General features: G+C 41.5%; 1 protein-coding gene and 1 long non-coding RNA gene across 5 annotated transcripts in view; one reads left to right on the top strand and one right to left on the bottom strand.

Moving 5' to 3' along the window:
• LOC137299568 (uncharacterized) overlaps positions 1–5997 on the bottom strand; it is a 92958-nt gene extending 86961 nt beyond the window's left edge. Inside the window, exon 1 of the long non-coding RNA XR_010957925.1 lies at positions 5915–5997. This is a non-coding gene — a long non-coding RNA (uncharacterized lncRNA). The remainder of the gene's footprint in view (positions 1–5914) is intronic.
• The window catches only part of ctdspla (CTD (carboxy-terminal domain, RNA polymerase II, polypeptide A) small phosphatase-like a), a 169462-nt gene continuing 151754 nt past the window's right edge, over positions 5330–23037 (top strand). For 2 of the 4 annotated variants that reach the window (XM_067968399.1, XM_067968373.1), the window contains exon 1: positions 5330–6343. In XM_067968399.1, the coding sequence (XP_067824500.1) occupies positions 6274–6343 (70 nt within the window). In that variant the 5' untranslated portion in view covers positions 5330–6273. Of the gene's footprint in view, positions 6344–17920; positions 18057–23037 lie in introns of those variants that run through there. The other 2 variants (XM_067968390.1, XM_067968382.1) reach the window with 2 other exon arrangements.

The following is a 23037-nucleotide window of genomic DNA, read 5'->3' as shown; positions in this document are numbered from 1 at the left end:
CTCAAGTGAAAGTTACTTTGAACTTAATGTTGTGGGTTGAAGCCCCACTCCAGGACTTAAGCACAGGTTCTAGGCTAACAATTCAGCTGAGGGAGTGTTGCATTGTCTGAGGTGCTGTCTTTCAGATGAGATGTTAAACTGAGGGATCATCTGTTCAGGTGGACATAAAAGATCCTATGGCACTATTTGAAGAAGAACAAGGGGTTCTCCAGGTGTCCTGGTCAACATTCATCCCTCTATCAACACCACTAAAAACAGATTCATAGAATCATAGAAAGTTATGGCACAGAAGGAGGCCAATAGGCCCATCGTGTTCGTGCCGGCTGAAAAAGAGCAATCCAGCTTAATCCCACTTTCCAGCACTTGGTCCGTAGCCCTATAGGTTACAGCACTTCAAGTGCTCGTCCAAGTACTTTTTAAATGAGTTGAGGGTTTCTGCCTCTACCACCCTTTCAGGCAGTGAGTTCCAGACCCCCATCACCCTCTGGGTGAAAACATTTCTCCTCAGCTCCCCTCTAATCCTTCTACCAATTATTTTAAATCTATGCCCCCTGGTCACTGACCCCGCTGCTAAGGGAAATAGATCCTCTCTATCCACTCTATCTAGTCCTGTCATAATTTTATATACCTCAATTAAATCTCCCCTCAGCCTCCTTTGTTCCAAAGAAAACAACCCCAGCCTATCCAATCTTTTCTCATTGCTAAAATTCTCCAGCTCTGGCAACATCCTCGTATATCTCCTTTGTACCTTCTCTAGTGCAATTACATCTTTCCTGTAATGTGGCAACCAGAACTGTAGGCAGTACTCAAGCTGTGGCCTAACCAATGTTTTATACAGTTTTAGCATAACCTCCCTGCTCTTATATTCTATGCCTCGGCTAATAAAGGAAAGTATCCCCTGTGTCTTTTTAACCATCTTATCTATCTGTCCTGCTACCTTCAGGGATCTGTGGATATGCACTCCAAGGTCCCTTTGTTCCTCAACATCTCTCAGTATCCTCCCATTTATTGTGTACTCCCTTGCCTTGATTGCCCTCCCCAAATGCATTACCTCACACTTCTCTGGATTGAATTCCATTTGCCACTTTTCTGCCCACCTGACCAGTCCATTGATACCTTCCTGCAGTCTACAGCTTTCCTCCTCACTATCAACCACACGGCCAATTTTTGTATCATCTGCAAACATTTTGATCAAGCCCCCCCATTTAAGTCCAAATCATTAATATATACCACAAAAAGCAAGGGACCTACTACTGAGCCTTGTGGGATCCCACTGGAAACAGCCTTCCAGTCACAAAAACACCCGTCAACCATTACCCTTTGCTTCCTGCCACTGAACCAATTTTGGATCCAACTTGCCACATTCCCTTGGATCTCATGGGCTTCTACTTGTTTGACCAGTCTGCCTTGTGGGACCTTGTTAAAAGCCTTGCTAAAATCCATGTACACTACACCAAACGCGTTACCCTCATCGACCCTCCTTGTTACCTCCTCAAAAAATTCAATCAAGTTAGTCAGTCACAACTTTCCCTTAACAAATCCATGCTGACTGTCCTTGATTAACCCGTGACTTTTTAAATGATGATTTATTCTGTCCCTCAGAATCGATTCCAATAATTTGCCCACCACCGAGGTTAGACTGACTGGCCTATAATCTCTATCTCTTTCTCCCGGTACGATGTTAGCAGTCCTCCAATTCTCTGGCACCACGTCTGTAGCCAGGGAGGATTGGAAAATGATGGTCAGAGCCTCTGCTATTTCTTCCCTTGCTTCTCTTAACAGGCTGGGATACATTTCATCGAGGCCTGGCGATTTATCTACTTTCAAAGATGCTAATCCCCTTAATACTTCCTCTCTCACTATGTTTATCCCATCCAATATTTCACATTCTTCCTCCTTAACTACAATCTCTGCCTTGTCCCCCTCTTTTGTGAAGACAGATGCAAAGTTTTCATTAAGAACCATACCCACATCTTCCTTTTTGGTCTCTAATAGGCCCTACTCTTTCCTTAGTTATCCTCTTGCTCTTTATGTATTTATAAAACATTTTGGGGTTTTTAAAAATTTTACTTGCCAGTATTTTTTCATGCCCTCTCTTTGCTTTTCTAATTTCCTTTTTAATTTCACCCCTCCACTTTCTATACTCCTCTAGGCTTTCTGCAATATTGAGCTCTCGGTATCTGATATAAGCTTCCCTTTTTTGCCTTATTTTACCCTGTAAGCTCCTAGTTGTCCAGGGGGCTCTAGATTTGGCAGTCCCACCCTTTTTCTTTGTGGGAACATTTTACTCTGAACCCCTTGAATGCCTCCCACTGCTCTGACACTGATTTACCTTCAAGTAGCTGTTCCCAGTCCACTTTTGCTAAATCACTTCGCAGCTTAGTAAAATTGGCCTTTCCCCAATTTAGAACTTTTACTCCTGTTCTATCTTTGTCGTTTTCCATAATTAAGCTAAATCTAACTGAATTATGATCACTACCAGCAAAATGCTCTTCCACTGATACTCCTTCCACCTGCCCAGCTTCATTCCCTAAAACTAAATCCAGAACTGCCCCGTCTTGTTGGGCTTGCTACGTACTGGCTAAAAATGTTCTCCTGAATGCAATTTAAGAATTCTGTGCCTCTATACCTTTTGCACTGTTTGTATCCCAGTTAATATTAGGGTAGTTGAAATCCCCTACGATTACTGCCCTATTGTTTCTGCACTTCTCAGAAATTTGCCTACATATTTGCTGATATCTGTACAGATTACCTGGTCATTTATTTTATTGTGAGACTTTGGTGTGTGCAAATTACTTGCTGAGTTTACCTATGTAACAACAGTGACCCATACTTCAAAACTAGATCATTGGCTGCACAAGTGCTTTGGGACATCTTGGGGATGTGATAACATGCTACATAAATGAAAGTTCCTTTATTCTTGAATCCACAATCATCATTTTGCTTGTTTGATATCTAGCTGTGGATGAGCCAGATTGTTTTGCAGCTCAACATTGGCAAGACTGAAGCCATCCTGCTTTTTCTCCCACTAGATACTTTGCACACTAACATGGATCTCCTCCCCTTCCCTGGATGCCTATGTTCAAGTTCAACTGCCGAATAACTGCGTCCTGCTCGATCCTGAGCTGATCGTCAAAGCTCACATCAAGTCCATCACCAGTAGTGCCCATTTCCTCCTCTGAAACATTACCTGTCTCTACTCTGATTCACCCTCAATCTCTCATCCATACTTATGCCACCTTGATTTCTTGATTTCTCCAATGTCCCCCTCGCTGGCCTCCCGCGTTTCTCCCAACACAAAGTACAACTTATCCAGAACTCTACAACAACAACAAGTTGCATTTATATAGCGCCTTTAATGTAGTAAAACGTCCCAAGGTGCTTCACAAGAGCGATATCAGATAAAATTTGACATCGAGCCACATTAACAGGTATTAGGACAGGTGACCAAAAGCTCGGTCAAAGAGGTAGGTTTTAAAGAGCGACTTAAAGGAGGAGAGAGATAGAGAGGCGGAGAGGTTTAGGGAAGGAATTCAAGAGCTTAGGGCCTAAGCAGCTGAAGGCACGGCCGCCAATGGTGGAGCAAAGGAAATCGGGGATGTGCAAGAGGTGAGAATTGGAGGACTGCAGAGATCTTGGAGGGTTGTAGTGTGGAGGAGGTTACAGAGATAGGGAGGGATGAGGCCATTGAGGAATTTGAACACAAGGATGAGAATTTTAAAATCTTCCAATTTTAAAATACTATCCACAAAAGTCCTGCTCATCTGTTACCCTTGAATTTGCCAACTCCCTATCCCCAGAGCATTGACTTCAAAATCTTCAGTCTCTTCAAGCCTTGCCCCTCCCCTACATTGTAACGTCCACAAGCTGTATGTTCCTGCCTGTACCCTCAGTTCCACTAACATTGGTCTACTGTGCATTACCCCCTCTGCTACCATTGGTGGCAGAGCATTCAGTCATTAGGCCCCACACTCCGGAATTCCCTTCCTGAAACCACTCATCTTGCTACATCTTTCGCCATCTTCAAAATCTTCCTTAAAACTTTTGATTGCACCTAGTTCACTTCCCCCTCCCGCTCAGATCTGACTTCCGATTACTGTAACATGGGATGTTTTGCCATGTTAAAAGTGTTAATATAAATACAAATTGTTGGTATCATTTTACCATTTATCTGCAGCCCCATCCCTAACAAATTCACACAGCATTGACTGCATTATAGGCTCGCTAGGGATGGAGGCAGTTTAAGGGGTGCAGCAGTGGTGAGAGTAAAAAAAAGAATACCATTATTCTTTACACAGCGAGTTGTAATGATTTCTTTACACAGCGAGTTGTAATGATCTGGAATGCATTGCCTGAAAGGGTGGTGGAAGCAGATTCAATAGTAACTTTCAAATGGGAATTAAATAAACACTTGAAGGGAAAAAATTTATGGGTTATGGGGAAAAAGCAGGGGAATGGGACTAATTGGATAGCTCTTTCAAAGTGCCAGCATAGGCACGATGGGCCGAATGGCCTCCTCCTGTGCTGTACCTACTATGACACAGATAGTTACATTTGGGATAATCACAGGCTAGTTAATCAACTGCCTTATCTACCCCATTTCAGCTACCCTACCCACCCACCCCCCAATTGACAGGATGGGGCTGGAGACATGGTTCTAGATGTATACACTGTTACTTAACAGTTTACTGCTCATCTGGGATGAAGAGTGTGCTCCTTGATTTTTTTTTAATGGGGATAGTATTTGAAACCCACTTACCAACCTCTTCCGGACAGTACTGCTGAAACTGTGACCTCACCTTGAGGGGGTGGGGGGATTGCAGACATGAACTTGTGCCTTACATCTCCCCTTTTGCTTGTGGTTTGACCAGGCCAGTTGTGATTCTGGTATTCAGGCAATTGTTTTTTTTTGGGGGGGGGGGTGAGGAGGGGATAGATTAAATTCAACACTTAGGACTACTTTATGAACAAATTTTATTATAAGAGGGACACCTCTTTTTAAAAAATGTCCAAAAAGTGCCACTCGGAGGATTAGGGAACCTCTGTGCTGTGTTAACCACCAACCCCCTACCCAAAATAAATAAATAGACCCTAATCTACAGCTCCAAGCTGCTTTTACAAATGTATATATATATATTATCGCAGGCATTCTGCAATTCCAGGAGATTTGGATAGGGTGATGTTGGCTATGCCATAACCTCCTCTTTGCACAATGTGTCTCTCTTTGTGATATGTGGCTTGCCACACTTTATTTTAATTCTGGCAGCTACAGAGTGGCCGAGTTGAGAGGAGGCGGAGTGGAGGCTGTTTTTGTGTGTGCAGTGTGGGGCACTCTTGTGCACGGCATTAAGCTCGGATTTCTTTCCGACTGAATTATTATAATTTTTTTTGTTTGTTTGTTTGATTTGGTGCTGTTGTTGCTTTCTATAATCCAACTCGCGCTCATTCTGCAGGGGGGGGAAAAAAAATAACCCCCTCCCTCCAAAGCTCGGAAGTTGAGAGGAAGGAAGAAGGGAGGAGGAGGAGGAGGAGGGAAGAAAGAAAGAAAGTAGTAAAGGAGAAGAAAAAAAAGCAGAAGAGGAAAGGAAGGGAACGAGAGAGAAAAAAAAAGTGAGGAGGGTTTCTTGAAACAGACGGCGCACATTTTCTTGTTGTTTTTGAATCCGAGAGAAGTTCGAGCTCCTCCATATTGGAGACCAAACGACGACGTTTGACAAGAAAACCCAACAGAGAGAAGAGACGACGGAAGCCAGAGAGAAAAAGAGAGGATAAAAAAAAAAACCCCACACAACTTAACAACAAGGCTTTGGAGATCCAGGAACATTTTTTTACAACCAGGATTGAAAGAGAGAGAAAAAAAAGGGGACATTGTGTGTGTGTGTATAGATTTGGTTTGAAATCTCTCAGCACTCACCGGACAGCTCCGCTTCTTCCTCTCTCCGGGCCGAGGGGGGAAGAGAAAGTCGGTTATTTTTTGATTTTTAAAAAATATATAAACATTAATATAAATGGTCGACTGACTAAAAAAAATATATATTTTTTTGTGGGGGAGGGAGGGAAAAAGTTGCAGGGAAATATATATTTTCTGCATTATTTTTTTTAAAAAAAGTATTTAAATTCCCCCCCCCCCTCATCCCTGTGGCGTAAATATATATAAATATATATATTTTTTTTCTTCTGGGGGTGGGGGGGAGGGGGGTTTGTTTTCGGTGCATTTTTTTCTGAAGGAAATCGAGGAGGGCCCGACGGCCGAAAGCAGAAAGGGTTTGTTCGATGGACAGCACGTCCATTATAACGCAGGTCAGCAAAGAGGATGAGATTATTTCATCGTCCCAGGAAAAAGGTAAGGAAATGGACATCTTTTTAATATATATTTAAAAATGAATAGACGAATAATGTGAAGGGTGTGGAATTTAAGGGGGGGGGGGGAGAGAAGAGAGGATTCCTGAGTTTGAAAAGTGGAGACCAATGTTGTTTTGGTCTATCCAAGCTTTAGATATTTTTCCTTTTTGTCTTTAGAAATGGAAATGCTGGTTTGAATTGTTTTTTTTTAAATATCTCTAGAAAAGCAAAAAATAAATCAAAATGTGACTTATAAAAATAATCCTTCATAGAGAAAGAGGTTCCACTTTCTTCAGTTTTGTTTTTTTTCCCTCCCCCTTCATACTGGCTGAAAGTGATCATTTTGTTTGCACAGTTCTTGTTTGGTGAAAAGTAAGAGGAAAAAATTAAGACAGATACATAAATGAATCGTAGTAGAGAGAGACAGTGGAGACCTCTTTCCCTTTACTCTGTTCTGCATGCTCCCTCCCCCTCCCTAAAATGAAAATGTTGATTTTTCAGATTTTGTACTTGGGGAGGGGGGGTGCCAAAGGTAAGAATAATATCTTTGTTTTAAGTGCCAGGAATTATGAATTAATGATGTTTAGACCCCATTGCTCTGAAAGCCACCATGCTACAACAAGAAAAATAAAGTGGTGTGGGGGGTGAGTTTGTCAGCATTTAGCAATGTTTTGGTGTGGGCTTTCCCTGCCCCTGTCTGTTTTGCTATCTTCCACACAAGAAAATAGCTCCCAAAAAAAAGTTAAAAAAGAGATTGTGGAAATAGTCTTTCCTCTGACCCAGTGCAACTACTTGATGGTTTTGCACCTTGGGCAGGAAGGGAAAATATGCATTTGTTTTTGATTTAGAGAGAGACAGCATTCTGGATTTGGTGGACAAGTTGGATCAGTAAAAAAAAATTAACAATGCTCATGGTTCATATTAGCAACAACATTTTCTTTTTTAAAAAAGATTAAATGTCTGTGGTTTCAAACTAGGATCTAGTGCATCTTTTTTTGGAGGGAATGGAACATTATAGATGAAGTTTGAGTATATTATACTACAGCAAATGGCCACTTGCTTATTGATTGTGCAGAGAGGTTTTGCTTCAGAAGGAAGTTTTGGTCGAAAATAGGGCATTTTTTTTGGGAAGCATTCTAAATAACAATTTTCTTGATCTGATACTGAGAAATCTGAAGAGTATGAAGAAGCATGAGAGGGAACCGCCCCCTTCCATAGACTTGAGACGGATCCCAGTAAAACATATTTGTCAAAAGTACTTCACAATTTTTTTTTGTTTGTGAATTTTAAGTTTTGTGTGGCTTGTTTTGTTACCATACATAACTACTTCCTTATGTAGCAATTCCAGGAATTTCCATTACATTCATCAGTCCCAGGAGGGAGGTTTTAAAAAAAAATTGGGAATTTTAGTTCCAGACAAGTACTTAAACATGTGTGGTCTGGAATCAGTGGCAGTACTGTTTGTATTTCCACAATTGTGCTGCTATTATAATAACAACAAAAATGTAGCTTTTAAAATTGATGTAAATGTGTGGCTGAAAACAAGGGAGCTTGTCACAGGGCAGCAGTGCAATACGATTAATATCTGCACTCATCAGGTCGACCGTAACTCCACTCATGACTTTGTCCAACCTACAGGATTTATGAAGCATGTAGCAGAAAGTATATATACCAGTTTGTTTCTTTTACACACTAGGCTCTGGTGCTACTTTATACTTAATTTTTTCAAAAAAACACAGGCTACAGACTTTTTTGCAGTACCTTTCCATTACCTATGCCATGGAGTGCTTTCCTTTCTTTCTTTGCTTAGCAAGGTCTTGTGATAGGAAACTGGAGGTTAATGCTGTCTGGCTTCGGTTAACTTTCTAAATGGTTCCCTTTGTGCATACTTTTAGCTTGGCGCTTTTTTTTAATTTGAAAGAGGAACATATCCTTTGTAAAGATTAAATGCGTCTTGAATTACAAGGTTGACGTGGTATGTGCAGTGTTGTGCTGTTTGATATTTTCACAAGTATTTTGGCTGCGCGGCCTTGGCACTCTCAGCTTGTGCCAGTCGTGTTGTTTTTGATTTGCTTCGGAATGAGAAGTCCACATAGTAATAATCCAGCAAATATTGGACCACGATTTAAGCAGTGATATGAATGTTTACGTGCTATTTTGTACATAAGAGAATTCCCTTGAGTTTTCAGCAGTACGTGTACGAGAAATTGTGAAATATACAGTGCAACATTGTTGGTTGACCGTCACACATACATGTAACTAGTTTTTTGAGAACAATTTTACAGTGGATGTTTTATCATGGTACTAAAACCAATCCAACTTGAAAAGAACACTTTGTCTGACACTTGTAGACTAATTAAAAAATAAAAATGCTCCAATCTGTCAGTGCTATTACATCACTGTAAATCGTTGATGCCCAACATGGAGACGTCCTCACTGTCACCAGATGACCTATTGCTGTTAAACAGTAGAAAGTGCCAGAGAAATTTCCTGATAACTATATTGCCATTTACAGCAAAATGATCACATCTTGCAACGTGAATGTCCTCCTGTGTTGCGATGTGGAATATAATATGTTAATTGGAATCATTCCAAAGCGGTAATGTAATCTTGGGATAAAAACAGAAAATGCTGGAAACACTCAGCAGGTCAGGCAGCATCTGTGGAGAGAGAAACCGAGTTAACGTTTCAGGTCGATGACCTTTCATCAGAACTGTAATGTAATCTTGGGGTTCAGTTGAGGATCATGAGTGAGTTTAAGATTTACAATCTGAATTCCTAGGATTAGATTAACTTGTGATGATGCCCAGGTTTGAATTCTTTGCATACTAACGTGCAAATGTCAGGTCTTCATTGTAATTGTGCATAGACTATTATCTACACGAACTTATAGTCAGTGACAGACTGTTAATACTCATGTGTGAAGGCCTATCTATATATGCGCCAAGACCTGGAACCTGTTTTCAACTTGGCGTGCACACCGCATCAACTGAATTGCTCAGTTAGATTACTGCTCTGTAAACCTTCTGTGACATCCCCTGGTGTTTTCAGTGTTTCAGTGCTTTATAGAGGCAGAACTCGCTTTGTATGTATGAATATATATGAATTTGTTGTTGGCTGTATAAATGTAATGTAAGGAATCTTACAACACCAGGTTATAGTCCAACAATTTTATTTTAAAATCACTAGTTTTCGGAGATTATCTCCTTCGTCAGGTGAGTGACGAAGGAGATAATTTCCGAAAGCTTGTGATTTTAAAATAAAACTGCTGGACTATAACCTGGTGTTGTAAGATTCCTTACATTTGTCCACCCCAGTCCATCACCGGCATCTCCACATCATGTATAAATGTAAAGCTGAGGCTGGGGAAGGTCTGAGATGGCTGCCTGGCTCCAGTGTGTCTGGCTTCCAGAAAGGTGGCTTTTGTCTTCAATCCTCATACAGCATTAATTAATGTGTTAATAAAACCAGGAAACTATCCTATGGAGGTGTGAACAACTCCCTCCTGCGGATCATTCAAACTGGAAATGGCTCTTAACTTTTTAAAAAATGCATTATTTTATATCTACCTGGAATTTGCTGTGGAGTCCATGAATTTCAAAGGCGAACGGTATGTTTTAAGCCTCTGATGTGCTGGGCTCCAGAGTCAGACTGAAGCACAAAAGAGTGGGAAACAGGCTGGTCTTGGGTGAAACAGAACTGAAAGTGAGCGCTGGTGTGTGTTACAGACTATCGCTGGATTCTCTGTTGTCAGGACAGAGTGTAGTTTTTAAGGATTGGTCACTTGCTTCTGTCATTTCACATAAGGTTGTGCTATTCTGCATTTGTCCTGGTTTAATTTCTGTAAATAAATCTAAGTTCATTAATTTGGATTCTAAACCCAGCATGAGTGTGGTAAAATAGTCTTCTGGATTGGTTTGGAGAGAAATAAAGTGCATTAACCACCACTGATCTGGGATTGTGAGAGTCCCAAAAGGTAGGAGTTCTCTGCAGGGGCAGAAAAGCACTCCGCTTTGTATGGGATACGAGGTCCACTTGTGGGAATTGTGGTGATACTGTTGCAAGCTCATTAAAGCACCCTGAATTTATATCTCTTAGGTAGTAGCAAATTGTGAGATACACCTGTCCTGTGACACCTTCCAAAGTCTTAACTTATTTAATGTGAATGAAAATAACTTGTGTTCAGTCTGTACACATGAAAGGCTGGCAATAACTCAGTTTTCAATAAAAAGTTCAATATCCTGGAGTGAATGGTGTAATATTGCCATAAGATTGCTTCTCATATTGACAGTTGCTGTTGCAGTGTATTTAACTGGCATGTTCGGCAGAATTTGTGCCCCACTCCAACATCAGCCAAGTAAAAGACTTGTGATAAATACAGGATGGATGCCTTGTTTACATAACGTGAGTCTGAAGGATTAAGAATTTTGGGCCTCTATAAATATCATGTGAACTTGGCTGTAGTTTTGATCTCACAGTTTATAATGCCCTCTTAACTTCTCACTTGTGTTGCATGCTCAAAGTGATTTTTGTTAAGTAAGGGTATCAAGGGATATGGATCAAAGGTGGGTAAATCGGTACCTCAATAGCAGAACAGGCTCGAGGGGCTGAGTTGGCTACTCCTGTTCCTATGTCTAAAATTATCTATCTTTCTAATTTTTTAATGTTTAGATTTTCTACCAGGGAGGCTGACAACATAAGATTCCCTATCCTGCTTGTTCTGTCATCCATATTCTGCTTCAATGATTTCCCCTAACCCCAATCCAACAGTTTCCCCTAACCCAAACCCATGCCTCTTTACGTTAACTAATGAGCAACAATGTGTAACGGAGGCAGAACTGCGTGAGTGAAATGTGGGTCATATCAATTGCTTGAAGATACAGTATTCTGTTTACTTGTAAATATGTGTTTTTAAATTTTGAATTGCCAATTTGGAGCAATGTTGTGATTTATTTCAGCTGATGGCAGAGTAACCTGGATGAAGGTCTTGTGTTTTGCAAACTGGGCGAGGGGGTGAAGTGGAGGGGAATTGATGTCAACAGTGCAGCAAGCTGGATGGACTGAAAGGCCTTTTCTTGATCATCCATTATGTTCTTTTGTCACTCTGTGAGAATGAGAACTTCCCACATACAAGTTCTCTCCTCGCTCGTTCTGCTTAGAATAAAATGTTTGGCCTCACCCCTCCCTCTGAGAACTCTGTGTTCCTCCAACTGTGGCCTCTTGTGCAACCCCCACTTCCTTCGCCCCGCCATTGGTGGCTGTGCCTTCAGCTGTCTAGGCCATAAGCTCTGGAATTCCCTCCCTAAACCTTCCCGGCTCGCCCCTCTTTCTCTCCTTTAAGACGCTGCTTAAAACCTACCTCTTTGATCAAGCGTTTGGTCACCTGTCCTAATGTCATCTCTTTTGACTCTGTCAATTTTTGTCTGATTACACTCCTGTGAAGCACCTTGGGACGTTTTTCAACGTTAAAAGCACTATTGTTACTGTGACTGGTGCAGAGTGGCGCTGGCAGAGCGCTGTGGAGGAGGGAGGATATGTGGAGTAGGGAAGGGAAGGAAATAACAGAAAAGGGGAAGGGTTAATGCCCTTCGCAAAAAGGGGAAAAAATGTAGTCTGCTAACATTTGTGACCACATATCAACTTAAATTTTTCAAGAAATGCTCACAAAATCTGTTTACATAAGACGTACAACTTTTGCTGGTATTTGCTTCCAGGTAATGTCTTTCATCTTTGAATGATGACAGAATACATTCAGTTATAGTCCAGCAATTTTATTTTAAATTCACAAGCTTTCGGAGACTTCCTCCTTCCTCAGGTAAATTTACCTGAGGAAGGAGGAAGTCTCCGAAAGCTTGTGAATTTAAAATAAAATTGCTGGACTATAACTTGGTGTTGTAAAATTGTTTACAATTGTCAACCCCAGTCCATCACCGGCATCTCCACATCAAGAATACATTCAAGTAGTATAATATATTCATTTGAAGACAACTAACTAGGAAGGCAAAGGATGGCGCTTGAAACCAGAAGATAATTAGATTTGAGTATTTTAGTCTTCAGATCTGGACAACAGTTTGCGGGGTTAACTCATTTTGCAAATGCAGCATGTATATTTCAAGTAATTTTTTTTGAAAAAAAAACTTCAAAGCATTACATAGAATTACATAGAATTTACAGCACAGAAACAGGCCATTTGGCCCAACTGGTCTATGCCATGTTTATGCTCCACATGAGCCTACTTCATCTAACCCTATCAACCCTATTCCTTTCTCCCTCATACTTGTCTAGCTTCCCCTTAAATGCAGCTATGCTATTCGCCTCAACTACTCCATGTGATAGCAAGTTCCACATTCTAATCACTCTCTGAGTAAAGAAGTTTCTCCTGAATTCCATGTTAAATTTATTAATGACTATCTTATATTTATGACCCCTAGTTTTGGATTCCTCCACAAGTGGAAACATCTTCTTTAAGTTTACCCTATCAAACACCTTCATAATTTTAAAGACCTCTATTAGGTCCCCCTGATTTAACTGTTTCGTACATATGTAATCCTAGCGGCAATAGTAAACTTGTATTCCTGCACTCTGTGCACGTTCTGCTGTTAAGGAGCAATTTTTATTTGAAATATAAATCTCACTGAGCGTGCTACATTGGAATAGGGGATAGAGTTTCTCTGGTCAGATAGAACATCTTCCCTCTCCATTCCATAAGTGCCAGTGCAGTATAAAGCTGGTATATTCACTGACAGAAACAAATTAAAGGGAGGCCATTGAAGAACTTAGCTGGTGGTGCTTTCAATCTGTTGAGGAATGCAGGATTTTGTCGTATATTCAGCAGGCAGCTCTTTTTGGATTCCTTGATTATAATAATCTTGCTACTAATTACTTATAATAAGTTGCTTTGCAAAGTCAAAGAAACTTGCATTTTGTTGCAGACTGATTATTTAAACGGGAACTGCTTTCATCTGAATTGCTTTGATAATCTTAAATGTTGTATATGAAAAGGAAGATTTGTATATTTTTGGTGTCCATGCCTTCTCCTCTTCCTGTGTTCTGTGCTTTGAACCAGCCAGTTGGAGCAGACATAATGAGGGAGGCAGTGGTGAGTGGATGGCACTCCCCTTTTACAATGTCTCTGAAAAGGGGGAATTCTAGACGATATGCCTGTTCAGAGGTTACCTGTGACACTGTTTCAAAACACAAAATATTTTAACAAGGGAATTGAGATTTACCATTGTAACTGTACAGAGAGCCCCCTTTTATAGGATTATTTGCAAATTCAGAAGTTTAGGTTATATTTGAATACAGGAAGAGAAATGTGAGTTTACGGAGTGATGTGGTGCTTCTATACAAATATCCTGTGTATTGTATCAGGGTTTTAATCCTTGCAGCTCGGAATGCGTTTTAAATAGCTGCACTATATAATGCTCTGCTCCACTCTCTCTACCAATGTGTTCAATTAGAGTGCTTTCTTTGCATACAGTTGAGTACCTTTCAGCTCAAGTTCAATATCACCATCTTGCCTTTGGTGATGCTGTTTAAGCGTTCTATAACTTACTGTGAAAGACTTCTCTGATCAGAACCTCAACTTAGCCATTTTGTGTCTAGTCAAAATTTAATGAGATCAATATTAGTTTAAATTTGCAAATCATTTTGAAGACGAGCTCCATTGTGTGTCCGCACTCCCTACAACATGAAGTACAGGGGGCAAAGATAGCACTTCTGATATTTCCCCAGTTTGTTTATTTGGCTGTACTGTGTGGAAGGAGTCTCCAAGCTGAATCCAGCCACCCTTGAGACAGGAATCATTGCTGTTTTGAGAGGTATTCTCAGAAACCTGGAAGGTTGCCTGACTCTGTTCTCAGAGTACAGGAGGGGAGCCAAAAAGACTAGCACAATATTATTGTTTACAATCTGTAGCCGATCTCCTGTGGCTTTGCACACAGGTAGTCTGGGCCTGGAGCATGGTTATGAGATCCGACTGATGGACTAGCCTGTTATTTAAGGTCACTATTTAGGTACTCTCTTTGGGGAACTGGCCAAAGCAGGTGTTGAAGTCAGTTAGGAGCTAATTATTCTTGGAAGTTGACAAAACTTGATGGACACGCTTATAAGTTTTATGTAAAAGATAGAGGGAGTGAAATTAATCTACGTAAGTAGCGCGAAACAGCTAATAGTGAATCAGCAGCACGGCCGATTTTCTTCTCCATTGACTTGTGTAGACTAATTTCACCCCAGAAGGAGGAAGCAAGTCCAATTTTATCATCCTGCACCTCACAGCAATAGGATGACAAAATTAAAATCACATTCTCCTTAATTCGTTGAACTTCTCATATTATTATCATGTTCTTTTTTCCTAGAACAAATAACAGCTTGTGTTTCTGTGATGCTTTTCATGTTTTCTCTAGTGCATCTCATGTACAGGAAGGTATCTCAAAGTGCTTAACATTAGGATGACAAAACATTGGATGTTAAGAAAGAGGAGTAAATGGAGAGGGTTGGGGAGACAAAAGGCATGGACAAAGGGAAGCATTTTGAGGGTGGGGGGGGAGGATTAAAAGCAGGGACAGAGGGTGGAAAGGCCGAGTGAACCAAGCAGCAAGTTCTAGAGGGGAGGGACGTAGTGGCTGAAGAAGTATTGGAGAATGTAGAGAGAGGGGAACAAGAAAAAGCCCAGCGTTAGAGGAGCAAAGGGTACGTGAGGAGATCATTAAAGTAGGGTGGGATTTGAAAGTGAGGATGAGAATTTTAAAATTAACTTGCTGGGGCATGGGGAGCCACTGGTGCTTGAAAGGAATGGAGGTGAGGCGGATGTGAGGACATAGCCTGCCTTGTTTTCAGTGACTTAAAGCTTAAGTGGTTGGTTAAGGCCAGCTAGGGGAGTTTTAGAGAAATCAAGCCTGGGGGTGGCAAAGGCATGAACTAGGATTTTGGTGATGGCAGGGGGAGTTAGGGGTGGAGGGGGCGATGTTGCAGAGTGGAAGAAAGCGTTGGTAGCTGAGTGGATGTGAGGAGGTGTTAGGCAATACACTTGAGGTTCTGCGTAAATTGTTTTCTTGTGTGTGTTTTCCTAAATTTCGTACAATTAGTAAAGGTTGCACTCCTGCCCGCACAATCAATGAACTTAGAATCATAGAATGTTTACAGCACAGATGGAGGCCATTCGGCCCATTGAGCCCATGCCGGCTCTTTGTAAAAGCAGTCCAGTTAGTTCTAGTCCCCATTCCCTTCATTCATTTTTCATAACTTTATTCATCATTGACAGAACCACTGGCTTACAATGATGGAATAAGTCAAATTCTGTTTTAATTGCATCAGGTTCCAGGATTATTTCTGGTGTTTTGGGGATTTCATTCTGTGATTTTTGTTTGTTTTCCATGAACTCTGTGGCCCTGCTTGTAATATACATAGAAGAGGAGGAGGAGGCTATTATTCCCTATCATCAGAGCACAAGTAATGATGACTGAATAAACCTGGTTTTATTGTCAAGCGTTCCAGGATTTTACAAGTGTTTTAGGGATATTGCAATTCTTGCCCATTTTGTGTTCAGAGTTAGTTTCATTTATCTCAGGAGATCACGGCACTTGAGCTTTTTCACCACCATCATTTTCACAAGTCTTCTGATGAAGCCTTTAGCCTTCAGAGTATATAGAACCAAGAATATTCACAATTTCTAGACAGTCGTATGCTCACAAATTGGGTAATAGAGTGTATCTCCTGGTGTTACTCCCTGCCCTGTCAGAAGCAGCTGAGGTAAAATCCCAAGCCATTGTGCCCAGATTGTGGAAACCTCACCGGCCAATTTACACAGGGATTTGGTTGACGCTGTCTGCAGGGCAGCTGGCATGCCATCAGTAAGCATTATTGTCTTGATCTTACGGCTCAGGGCCATAAACCTTTTAGCCGGTTAAAGCTGGTCTGCTCATTTAAATCCCACATTCCGACTCTCCACTACTTCGTTATACCCCTCCTTTGTATGTGGATTTGAACAAGTGAGAAAGCCTGTTAAATTCCTCACTGTAGGTATGTATGGTCTGCCTGTATGGTCTGCCTAATTCTTTAGCGTGTTCAGCAGCTCCATGTACAAATCTCTCTCCTGCCCCGTCGGTTCTTTTCTGACCCCCGGTCGGGGGTTGGTTTGCTGTCTCCATTCAAGGACTGAAGATCCAGCTTATGTTGAAATCTCATTGGTTGCAGACATGGCAAAGTCTCCACCAGTGTTGTGGTGCTTTCCCTGTCTTACCACCCCCACCCCAAATAGGTTGACAACACTTTTCTATAGAATCATAGAATGATACAGCACAGAAGGAGGCCATTAGGCCCATCGTGTCTGCCGGCTCTTTGAAAGAGCTATCCAATTAGTCCCAAACCTCTGTGCTTTCCCTATAGCCCAACACATTTTTCCTCTTCAAGTATTTATCCAATTCCCTTTTTGAAAGTTACTATTGAATCTGCTTTCACCGCCCTTTCAGACAGTGCATTCCAGATCACAAGTTGCTGCGTAAAAAAAAATTCTTATCTCCCCTCTGGTTCTTTTGCCAATTATCTTAAATCTGTATCCTCTGGTTACCGACCCTCCTGCCAGTGGAAACAGTTTCTCCCAATCTACTCTATCAAAACCCCTCTTAATTTTGAGCACCTCTTTCAAATCTTCCTGTAACCTTCTCTGCTCGAAGGACATACGTATGTACATGTGGAATTGATTTACATACCAACTGGAGTTAATCTTGTGTTCCTTTAGATCATCGTGGGCCAGGGATGTGATGTATTAGGTTTTCTCTTTTTTAATTGATCTTGGCAAATAATCAGCAGGATTACATTTTTTTTTTAAAGTGACTGGCCCCAGGAAACTCGTCCAATGTTGAAGTTTTGTAAATTTTGATATTATAAATTCATTCTTGTAGAAAGTGCAGGCAGGTTTTTTTAAAATCATAAATGGTGCCAATCTGTTAATGCCTCAGCTCTGAGGTAATTTTCTATAGTGCCAGGACCAGCTGTTGAAACAAAATGAGCAAATGGAGGCCTGGTTACTCCATGTGACTGTATTTAAAAAAAACAATAGGGGCAAGCAATGTTCCAGAACAAAGTAACAGTCTACCTTATTAATGCAATCGATGTCAGGACACATTTGACTTAAAAATCCAGCTCACAGCACAGCAGTGAGTTTAAACATGGTTGGAAGCCACAGCGGAGTGACGCTATATGAAAGATGTTAACTGTAAATGATTTATTTTAAATGAGTGATCTGGGCTAAGGTTGAGGAGCATTGTGCACCACAGACAATCAGTGAATGAAATGGTCACCTCCTGTTAACAGACTAATACTTTCATTACACCTAGTCCTGCTGTTCTCTCTTAAAATGTTGAGAATATATACTGCTTTCTGGTGTTAGGACTGAGGGGCTAGCTTCTTAGGTTTACTGAATTGTTCATTAATGAGTTTTAAAAGTATTTTTTAATTTCTTTCAGTTCTTCCCAGTGTCATGGGGAACATTATCCCTTAATCAACATCACTGAAACAGATTATCTTGCTGTTTGTGGGATCTTGCTGTGTGCAAATTGGCTGCCGCCTTTCCTACATTTACAACAGTGACTACACTTCAAAAGTACTTTGTTGGCTGTAAAGCGCTTTGGGAAGCCCTGAGGTCGTGAATGGCGCTGTATAAATGCAAGTCTTCTTTCTCCATGCCACGTACTATTCTCCATCTATAAACACTGGTAGGTGACCTGCTGCTGGACCTGTGTCAGTAAAGCTCCTGAGCTGGATGCTAAGAAAAGTGTGAGGGCATGACATAGCTTTACTTGTCCTTTCTCATGCAAAATCTTGTTGGATTATCATTCCAAAAGCATCACCGGCCCTCCAGGATCTCATCGAAGGTACTGCTGAACTTGTTGATGCTTTTCGTTTTGCATCTAGACTTTTGAGCGTTGACAGGCTATTCACCACATGGGCATCACAGTTTAGCCAGATCCTTATCTTTGTCCAGTGTCCACACATGCATGTGCCAATAGATGAGCCGCCCACCTAGTGATCAGGAATGGGAACTCTGCCTGATTTGCCCACCTCTCTCCTCTCTTCATTGTGAGGCTGATTTGTAGATCTGAAAACTTAGCACAGAACAAGAGGCGATAGTCCAATGTGCAGCGCAGTGGAGTAGTAGGGGTGTTCTTCCTGGTATCAAGATTTTGATCTTCATTGTGTAGTCATCAGAAGGAGGAGGGGAAGAAAATTGATAGGATAGCATGTAGCTTTGGCCTACGATCGTGCACCTAAAATGGCAATTGTGGAAGCCAGGGTTGTTGTTTTTCTGCCCTTACACCATGAGTGAAATCTTAAAAAGAGGAGAGGAAAAGAAACATCTCAAATTGCCAGGTTTCGAAGGACAACATTATAATGTGGGTAGAGTGTATTAACTGTGTACACTGATTATGTAGTATGAATGTAGGAATAGGAGGAGGCCATTCAGCCCTTTGAGCCTGCTCTGCTATTCAAGTAGATCATGGCTGATCTGTACCTCAACTATATTTATCCACCTTTGTTCCATTCCCACTAATACTCTTACCCAACATAAATTGATCGATTGATCTCCGTCTCGCAAATTTTTGTTGACCCCCAGCATCCACAGTTTTTTGGAGGAGAAAGTTCCGGACTTTCATTACCCTTTGTGTGAACAAGTACTTCCCAATTTCACTTCTAAATAGTCTAGCTCTAATTTGAAGATTATTTATGCTTCCTTGTTCTTGATGTTCCCACCAGAGGAAACAGTTTATCTGTATCCACCCTATTGAATCCCTTTATCATTTTAAACCTCTCGATTAGATTACCCTCAACCATCTGAACTCTAGGGAATATGAGTTCATGCAACCGTTCCTCATAATTTAACCCGTTTAAGCCCTGCTTTCATTCTGGTGAATCTTAACTGTACCCCTTTCAAGGCCAGTACATCTTTCCTGAGGTTCGGTGCCCAAAACAGAAAGCAGTGCACCAGATAGGGTGTGATCGAGGCTCTGTACAACTGAAGTATCACTTCCTCAACCCCCTTATGATAAAGGGCAATGTTCCATTAGCTTTTTTGATTACTCTTTGTATCTCTGCACTAGCTTTTAGTGATTTGTGTAGCTGGACACCCAAATCCCTTCGCTCTTCCACAGCTCATAGTCTCTCCACGGCGAAAATATTCTGATTTGTCTTTCTCAGATCTGCCATAGTTTTGCCCACTCACTTGGTCTGTCTATGTCCCTTTGTAACTTCCTACTCCCATCCACACAACTTACTGTGCCTCTTAACTTAGTGTCATCTTCATATGGCGAAAAGCTGAGGATCCTTGAGGAACACCACACGTCACTTCCCGCCAATCGGAGTACATTACCTTTATCCCAACTCTGTCTCCTACCTCCCAGTCCATGTCACAAGGATACCTCCAATTCCGTGTGCTCTCATTTTTGCTAGTATTCTCTTGTGTGGAACCTTATCAAATGCCCTTTGAAAGTCCATATAGACAACATCCATAGACACTCTCTTATCCACCATGTTAGTGACCTTCTCAAAAAAAAATTGAACCAGGTTAGTCAGATATGACCTGTCCTTCACCCATGCTGACTCTTTGATCAGCTGGGCCTTGTCAGTTTTCAATCATACTATCTCTTCCAGTAACTTCCCCACAATTGATATTAAATTGACAGGTCTGTAATTTCCTGGTTCCTCCCTCCCTTCTTAAATAATGAAGTGACATTTGCAATTATCCAATCTAAAGGCTCAATTCCTGAATCTGTAGAGCTTTGGAAAATTATGACAAATGAAGCTGCAGGATCCCATATGCTTTTTTAACAGCTTTCTCAACCTGTCCTGCCACCTTCAAAGATTTGTGCACGTATACCCCCAGGCCTCTCTGTTCCTGCGTCCCATTAAGAATTGTACCATTTAGTTTATATTGCCTCTCCTCGTTCTTCCTGCCAAAATGTATCACTTCGCACTTCTCTGCTTTAAATTTCATCTGCCATGTGTCCACCCATTCTACCAGCCTGTCTATGTCCTCTTGAAGTCTATCACTATCCTCCCCACTGTTTACTAGACTTTCAAGTTTTGTGACATCTGCTAATTTTGAAATTGTGCCCTGTACACCCAAGTCCAAGTCATTAATCTATATCAAAAAAATTAGTGGTCCTAGTACCGACCCCTGGGGTGCACCACTGTCACCTCCCTCCAGTCTGAAAAACAACCGTTCACCACTACTCTCTGTTTCCTGTCACTTAGCCAATTTCGTATCCATGCAGCCACTGCGCCTCTTATTCCATGGGCTTCAATTTTGCTGACAAGCCTATTTTGTGGCAATTATCAAACATCTTTTGAAAGTCCATATACACAACATCAACTGCATTACCCTCATCAACCCTTCCTTTTACTTCATCAAAAAACTCAATCAAGTTAGTTAAACAAGATTTGCCTTTAACAAATCCGTGCTGGTTTTCCTTTATATTAATCCACGCTTGTCCAAGTGACTTAATTTTGTCCCGGATTATCGTTTCCAAAAGCTTCCCCACCACCGAGGTTAAACTGACTGGCCTGTATTTGCCGGATTTATCCTTACACCCTTTTTTGAACAAGGGTATAACATTTGCAATTCTCCAGTCCTCTGGCACCACCCCCATATCTAAGGAGGATTGGAAGATTATGGCCAGCACCTCTGCAATTTCCACCCTTATTTCCACCCTTAAAGATTGAACAGGTTGGGTCTGTACTCATTGGAGTTTAGAAGAATGAGAGGAGACCTTATTGAAACATACAAGATTCTGAGGGGACTCGATAGGGTAGATGCTGAGAGGATGTTACCCCTCATGGGGGAATCTAAAACTAGGGGCCATAGTCTTAGACTAAGGGGTTGCCCGTTTAAGATGGAAATGAGGGACTGAATGGCCTACTCCTGCTCCTATCTATTATGGTCTTATGGTCTTATTTCCCTCAGCAACCTAGGATGCATCCCATCCGGACCGCGTGACTTATCGCTTCAAGCATAGCCAGCCTTTCTAGTACCTCCTCTTTATCAATTTTTAGTCCATCCAGTATCTCAACTACCTCCCCTTTTACTGTGACTTTCGTAGCATCTTCTTCCTTGGTAATGACAGATGCAAAGTACTCATTTAGTACCTCAACCATGCCCTCTGCCTCCATGCGTAGATCTTTTTGGTTGCTAATCGGCACCACTCCTCTTACTACCCATTTACTATTTACATGCTTCTAGAAGACTTTAGGATTCCCTTTTATGTTAGCTGCCAGTCTATTCTCATACTCGCTCTTTGCCCTTCTTATTTCCTTTTTCAATTCACCTCTGTACTCAGCCTGATTCTCACTTGTATTATCAACCTGACATCGGTCCAACTTTTCTGCTTTTTCTTACTCTCTCTATCTCTTTCGTCATCCTGAGAGCTCTGGCTTTAGTTGCCCTACCGTTGCCCCTCATGGGAATGTGCCTAGTCTGTACCCGAACCATCTCTTTAAAGGCTGCCCATTGTTCGATTACAGCTTTGCCTGCCAACCTTTGATTCCAATTTACCCGGGCCAGATCAGTTCTCAACCCAAATAAGTCTTTTTACTCTAGATTGCTCTTTGTCCTTTTCCATAACTAATCTAAATCTTATGATACTATGATCACTGTTCCCTGAATGTTCCCCACTGACATTTGCTCCACTTGACCCACTTTGTTCCCCAGAACCAGCAATGTCTCCTTCCTCGTTGGGCCGTATCAAGAAAGTTCTCTTGAACACACTTCAGAAATTCCTCCCCCACTTTGCCCTTTACCTCGTCACTATCCCAGTCTATATTAGGATAGTTGAAGTCCCCCATTTTCACTACTCTATAGTTCTTGCACCTCTCTGTAATTGCCCAGCAAATTTGCTCCTCTATATCTTTTCTACTAATTGGTGGCCTATCGAATACACCCAGTAGTGTAATGGCACCTCTATTGTTTCTTAACTCTAACCAAATAGATTCTGTCCTTGACCCCTCCAGGACATGCTCTCTCTTCAGCACTGCAATATTCTCCTTCATCAATACTGTCACCACACCCCCCCCCCTCCTTTTTTCTCCTTCCCTCTCTTTCCTGAACACCTTGTATTCAGAAATATTTAGTACCCAACCCTGCCCTTTTTTGAGCCAGGTCTCTGTTATCGCCATGACTTCACATTCCCATGTGGCTATTTGTCCATCTTTATTTGCCACGCTTTTTGCATTTACACACGTGCACTGTAAACCTATCTTAGACCTTCTCATGTTCTCTCAGTCTGATCCCACCTAATGCTGTACTGTTTCTTACTCTAATGCTATCTATCTCTCCCATTCCTTTGTGCACCTTGTTTCTCCTTTCTAATGCTACATCCTGGTGCCCAAATCCCTGCCAAATTAGTTTAAACCCTCCCCCACAGCACTAGTGAACCTCCCCGTGAGTACATTGGTCCCAGCTCTGTTGAAGTGCAACCTGTCCGAATTGAACAGGCCCCTCCTGCCCCTGAACTGGTCCAAATGCCCCGAGAATCTGAAACCCTCCCTCTTGCACCAGGCCTCCAGTGTTAATGTCTCTAACCTGCCTTATTTTCCTATTTCTGTACTCATTAGCGTGTGACACTGGGAGTAATCCAGAGATTACTACCTTTTTGAGGTCCTGCTTTTTAATTTCCTCCCTAGCTCCTAAAACTCTAGCCACAG

Source organism: Heptranchias perlo, chromosome 2, assembly GCF_035084215.1.
Source record: "Heptranchias perlo isolate sHepPer1 chromosome 2, sHepPer1.hap1, whole genome shotgun sequence".
NCBI lineage: Eukaryota > Metazoa > Chordata > Chondrichthyes > Hexanchiformes > Hexanchidae > Heptranchias > Heptranchias perlo.
Note: the sequence above shows the minus strand (reverse complement) of the source record. Positions and strands in the feature narration are given on the sequence as shown.